This window comes from Mandrillus leucophaeus, unplaced genomic scaffold (assembly GCF_000951045.1).
Source record: "Mandrillus leucophaeus isolate KB7577 unplaced genomic scaffold, Mleu.le_1.0 Scaffold466, whole genome shotgun sequence".
Classification (NCBI taxonomy): domain Eukaryota; kingdom Metazoa; phylum Chordata; class Mammalia; order Primates; family Cercopithecidae; genus Mandrillus; species Mandrillus leucophaeus.
The window spans coordinates 1,132,485-1,139,118 of NW_012104987.1; the positions used below are offsets into that span (position 1 = coordinate 1,132,485).

The window sequence follows — 6,634 nt, forward strand, 5'->3', positions numbered from 1 at the left end:
TGGTCAATTCAAGGGAGAATGCAAAAACAATTTTTTTTTCCCCCAAAAGGTAAGGAAATCAATTTGAAGCATTACTTTTCAGAGTGTAATTCTTTCTTCAGAGGACATGGAACTTCCTAAACCTCACCTATTCCTGGGTGAAGGTTACTCAGTGAACACCAGAAAGCACTGGCCAGAAAGCTGAGTAACAAAGGTGCAAGCCCTATTTTCTTTTAGAAGGTGCCATTCAGCAAGAATCAAACACAATGTTCTCCTTCATTCTCTCTCACCATGTTTTTGTTTTGTTTTTTTGCTTTGCCATATATATATATATACATATACATATATATATATTGCTGTGTATGACATTCAAACGTGACACTATTACTGAGTTTCAAGCAGTTTAGATAGCAGAAATTTTGTTTGGAAACATTCAGGTTTAGATGATTAAATTCAAACGTGTGGATGTGGTTCATTCTTTGAGCTCAGAGGGGCCCCGATGTGGCTCTGTTGAAACATCAACAAAGGAGATTGCTTAACACCAAGTCTGGTGAAGCCACGGTGCTCAACTGACTCACGAGCCTGTTCGCTCTGCACAGGCCTGCTGGGAAGGCCTGGCTGCTCTCTGTGGAAAACAGTCCTGGTTTCAAAAACATTAAACTGGGCTTATTTCACGTTTATGTTGCATTAGGATCCTAGAGAACTTCAGTCACCAAAGTACTGAAAGCGTATATTGCAGGAATAATTTGCCAGTTCAGTGTTTCCCATGATATTATATACACTATGTGTGTGCGTGCAGAACTCACACATATATATATATATACTTAAGTATTTTTATTTGTACGAAACTTGAACTGCACAAAACAGTACTTTGCAAGAATCAAGAATCAAGTCCACAAATAGAGTTTAACAACACACCAAAGAAAAGACAGGAAGCTCTATTGGGACAAGAAGATTCAGCTTTGCAACGTGTGAAATAATTTTGGAACCACAGATTCATTAGCCTGCAGTGTTCCTCGTGGGGTCTGGATTCCCACTTTTGGGATCCTTGGGAAGAATGTGGGAACTGGGTCAGCTATGCTCATGTGAGATTCCAAAGCTAATGGGAATTAAAGACCCAGGCAAATCAATTTGGGTATATAATTGCTGTGAAGCAATTATTTTTCTCCTCTTTAAGAAAAAAACATGTAAAGTCTATTTCAGAATAAATTTCTATATATTCAGTAGTATGTTTTTTGTTTTTTTTTTTTTTGCTAAATTGGTATTGTCTTTTTCTGTTAAAATGGGTTTATTCAATGGATCAGTAAACAGGCAGCTTCTTTCACAGCCGGGTGATAAAACCATTTTTATCATCACCAGAAATCACCCCACCCTCAGCTTCCTCCTCCTAAGGTCTGTGGGTTGATGTGTGCGTTTCGTCACTGCTATTGATAAAACCTCATTCTACAAGGCCTGCTCAGGTGCGCGCTTGTGAAAAATGACCGACTGTCTCTGCTGGTACTGCTGCTTGCGCCTCTTTTTTTTGTCACACTGGCACAGCAGCAGCATCTTGAAAGTGGTTCTGAATGTTTTGTTGCACAGGGCATAGCACACGGGGTTCACGGTGCTGTTGATGTAGCACAGCCAGTAGCCCAGATTCCAAAAGGTTTTGGGTATGCAGCTGTCACAAAAGGTGTTCACCAGAACCATGATATTGTATGGGGTCCAAGTGATGATGAAGGCAAGCAAGATCGCACTGAGGGTCTGGGCTGCTTTCTTCTCCTTGACGAGGGACATCCTTTTCCGCTTAGTGATCTGACTTCTGGTCTTCAGAGCAAACCTCTTGGCCAGAGTGGCTTCCTTGAAGGACAGAGGTAGAGTGGCCGTGGTCTTACCCACTGAGGAGTCGACGTCAGAAGTCTTGGCTGTGTCCACGGCTGACTCTAGCTGGATGGGAAGCTTGGAGAAGCTTTTTGGAAAACTGCCTCCATCGTCCATGCTCTTCTGGGCCTGCAGCTTGTTAGTTTTCCTCTCCAAGTCCACCATCCCCAGCTCCTCCTCAGGCACCTGCAGGTTGTCGGACGAGGGTAACTTGGTGGAGTTGAGGATGGTGCTGTGACCTGGAAGCTTGAGCACGATGGAGTAGATGGCTCTCGTCTCGGAGCCAATGTCCTCCTCATCGGAGGAGGCGGAGTTCTCCAGGGAGGCAGCAGCATCATTGTTGTTCCAACTGTCACTGCTGCTGTGGTCTTGGTCCATCTGCTCGGAGCTGGGTTTCCAGCTCTTGGTTGTGAACCAGAAGTGGCAGCGGCTGTACTTCCTCCTGTTGGAGCGTTTCATGCTTTGCTGTTGAAGTTCGTAACTGCTGCAGCTTCGAGAACTGCCCGTGGGGTGGACAAAGTTTTCTGTCTCTGCCTCTGTCCCAGAGGCTTGCAGCCCAGCAAGCTCTTTGGTACGCTTTTCAGTTTCCTTATAGATCCTCCAGTATAAAATAGTCATAATGGTGACAGGCATATAAAAAGCAGCGATGGCTGTGCCAAAAGTAATGGTGGGCTCACTGAGGAACTGAATGAAGCACTCTCCTGGAGGCACAGTTCTCTTTCCAACAAAGTATTGCCAGAACAAGATGGCAGGAGCCCAAAGGACAAAGGAGATGACCCAAGCCAGACCGATCATCACACCAGCTCTCTTTGTTGTTCGTTTGGCTCGGTATGTGAGCGGCCTCGTGATGGAAAAGTATCTGTCAAAGCTGATGACCAGAAGATTCATAACAGAGGCATTGCTGGCTACGTAGTCAATGGCAAGCCAGAGGTCACAGGCCAAGTTCCCTAAGGCCCATCGATTCATGATGATGTAGGTCGTAAACAGATTCATTGAAATGACCCCAATTATCAGATCGGCACACGCCAGGCTTAAGAGGAAGTAGTTGTTGACCGTCTTCAGCTGCTTGTTGACCTTAAATGACACAATTACCAGGATGTTGCCGATGATGGTCACCAAGGCCAGGATGCCCGTTAAAAAAGCGATGAAGACCACCTGCCAGACGGTATGACCTCCCAGAGGGTCATCGGTGGTACCGTTTGGAGAGGAGAAATTCCCGGCTGCTCGAGAAGCATTGTAGCTGCCGAAATGAGTGACGGTTCCTGGGGGCAGCCCTGCATCGGAGGGGCTGTGTATCCAGGAGGAGCTGATGTTTGGAAACAAAGGCGAGGTTGTACTGTTATTGTGCAAGGTCATTGTGACTCTCTGACATAGTCTAGGGGAAAAAAAGAGAGAAAAGACGGAGTTAGAAAAACTTCTGCCTTTATTTGCTTGTTCTTTGCATTGCATACGTTAAAAGACATGGAAGGCCTATGACAGGATGCTGAATCTCTATGAAGCCAAACATTATCAAGTTCATTCTCTTATTTTAAATGAGTGGAGTCTAGGGCAGACAGACATGGATTTGTTTGAGATAGTATTGTATAATTGGTGGCATGCCCTGAACACTGTGCTTTTTTCCCACATTTTTCTCATTTCTAAATATACTCCATGTAATTCTGTTACTAAACAAACTCGCCCTTACTTCTCTTATTTTGTAAAGGCAAAAAATATCAGACATTTCTATTACAATTATCCAAACAGTTTTATCATCATGCTAAATTGATAACTTGACTTGATTTGCATTTTATCTATCTGGGCATTTACCCATCTGAGGCTTGAGAAATACACAAATTTAAGGTGATACCAGCCATTTAAGCCTCACTAAAATGAGCAGTGCCAACCTGGAGAAGGCATAAAACCAATGTAAATCAATTCATACTATATTATCTCTTTGAGACAGAATTGAAAAAGTAAGATATCAGTTCCTTGTAAGGACTGGTAACACGACTGTCTCCCGGGAAGCTATCTTCTACTTGATGACATGCAGATGAACTTTTAGCAGAATGTTTTGAATGGATCAAGCCAGTTTTAAATATTTCTAGTATTTAGATCTTTTAGATCCAAGCATGAAAACGTATTTTAGCATGTCACACATAGGTGAACAAATGGACATGCCCACACGCATTTGCATATAAAAGTTGCAAAACTGCAACTAGTGCTTTCAAATGCTTGTTGCTAGAGTATATGAACAACTAAGAACCATTACAAATAAGGTGCCACCAGTAAGACGCCCGTGGTGTCGCTGCTGGCCTTGGTTGTGACCTGCACCATTCTCTCAGAGCCTCCAGGGCTGTACTTCCAGGACACCACTGGCTCAGGAATTCACACACCACCAGCCACTGTACACTAGATAAGCAAATCATTCCTCAATTAGTGTCATTCTGTGAGTTCAAAGTTTGATCATCCTAGCAAAAATCTATTGTGCACCCTGCTACTGCATTTATGCTCTTGGTTAAAAAAAAATCTTCAACAATAAACTCTTACAGATAAACATATATGTGCAAGTGCAGTGCAAGAGTCCTAAATCAAGTCTTAAGGTATTGAATGTCAGCTTTTTCTCAGAGTGTCTCTCAAAGCAGTAGTCAGATTCACACAGAGCCTTCTGGAAAGGATTTCTGCTATAGCAGGAAGACTATGGGGTCAAAAGGAGTAGTTCAGATCTGTTTGACCACTTACTGGAGGTGCGATGTTAGATATTTAACTTCTTTTTTTTTTTTTTTTTTTTTTTTTTGAGATGGAGTCTCACTCTGTTGCCCGGGCTGGAGTACAGTGGCCGGATCTCAGCTCACTGCAAGCTCCGCCTCCCGGGTTTACGTCATTCTCCTGTCTCAGCCTCCCGAGTAGCTGGGACTACAGGCGCCCGCCACCTCGCCCGGCTAGTTTTTTGTATTTTTTTAGTAGAGACGGGGTTTCACTGTATTAGCCAGGATGGTCTCAATCTCCTGGCCTCGTGATCCGCCCGTCTCGGCCTCCCAAAGTGCTGGGATTACAGGCTTGAGCCACCGCGCCCGGCCCTAGATATTTAACTTCTTTGAGTCCAAGTTTTCTCATTGAAAAACGGGAATGATAATTTTCTGTATAATAGAATCAATTGTTGATAACTTCTTTTCAGAATTCAATAAGTGACCAAAGAAGCTTCGTTTCTCATCAGAATGTTTTAACGTATATAAAGTACTTAGAACAGGAGCTGATACAGTAAATGCTATATGAGTATCTGTGATTATTATCTTATTCTTTTTATTGAACAATGAACTCTCTTTGCTTTGACTGCCAGGATGCTCAGAGCTAAATTTAGTGCAATAATAAATGTTAGTAGAAATTATTTATTGGACATTTACTATGTGGTACATGTTGTGCAAATGCATCGTATGCATTATCTTATTTATTTATTATATTTTTTGAGACAGAGTCTCGCCCAGACTGGAGAGCAGTGGTGTGATCTTGGCTCACTGCAGCCTCTGCCTCCCAGGTTCAAGTGATTCTCATGCTTCAGCCTCCTGAGTAGCTGTGATTACAGGCATGTGTCACCTTACCTGGCTAATTGTTGTGTTTTTAGTAGAGATGGGGTTTCACCATGTTGACCAGGCTAGTCTCAAACCCCTGGCCTCAAGTTATCTGCCCATCTTGGCCTCCCAAAGTGCTGGGATTATAGGCGTGAGCTGCCGTGCCCAGTGTATTATCTCATTTAATCCTTAAATAACCTCATTTTACAGGAAAGGAAGACACATTTAAATAATTTGTGCAAGGAATTGACCTAACAAGGGGACGTGTGGGGGGACCTAAAGAGTTCCATCCAGACAATCTGAACCCACAGCCTCCATGTGTAACTGTGAGGCTATGCTGCCTCTCCACCAGCTCCTTCCAGGTGTCCTATATATCTAGCCCCTCCTAGCTGGTTAAAAATCATCATACGCCTCCTTAAGGTGGAATTGATGTGCATTTAAAAATTAATGAGATACTCCTTATCACCTAAAACAATGGCAAAGATACAGATGATTCGATACATTCAGCATTCACAGTAATATGGCAAACATAATCAATTTTCATGGTCTTGGGGTTGCAGTATACATTGGTCATTTGAAAGGCAATTTTGCAGTTTGTAAAGAATGCCAAAATCCACGATCTCAGGAGCTGTCTGACTCTATGTATACACATAATACCTATGATGTTAGACATAAATACACTCACATACGCACATATAAATACACATACACATGCTCACTTTAGTGCTCTTTGAAATAATAAAAAAATTTGAAATAGTGTAAATATTCTAATATAATAATTACAGAGAGGAATAATACAAAATATTCCGTATAATCTAACATTATTTTCCCATAGCTAAAATATCCGACATTGTACTAATTTTCAATTTTAGAAAATTGATGAGACTATTCTCTTTTACTTTTTTTTTTTTAATATTTGAGTTTTATTAGGTGTCAACTTACACTTAACTCTCATTCTCTCTCACTGAGTGATGTCTGGGTTTGGAAAGTGTTACATGCTGTTTGTAGCACGCAATTGCATTCAGGGTTTCTTCCAAGATGCATGTACGGAAGATCTGTCTGTGGTTCTCCCTCCATCCAGATCCCAGTTTACAGCAGTTCTAAAGGTGTTTGCCTTGTTCTCTCTCCATTGCTGACTGTGTATATCCCACTCCACTGCGACTGTGTATATCCCACTCCGCTGCGACTGTGTATATCCCACTCCGCTGCGACTGTGTATATCCCACTCCGCTGCGACTGTGTATATCCCA

General features: G+C 42.5%; 1 protein-coding gene across 2 annotated transcripts in view; it reads right to left on the bottom strand.

Annotated features, from left to right (window-relative positions):
- Positions 1-1,222: 1,222 nt before the first annotated feature.
- The window catches only part of CHRM3 (cholinergic receptor, muscarinic 3), a 559,390-nt gene continuing 553,978 nt past the window's right edge, over positions 1,223-6,634 (bottom strand). For both annotated transcript variants that reach the window (XM_011995028.1, XM_011995027.1), the window contains one exon: positions 1,223-3,214. In XM_011995028.1, coding sequence (XP_011850418.1) covers positions 1,423-3,195 — 1,773 coding nt within the window. In that variant the 5' untranslated portion in view covers positions 3,196-3,214 and the 3' untranslated portion in view covers positions 1,223-1,422. The remainder of the gene's footprint in view (positions 3,215-6,634) is intronic.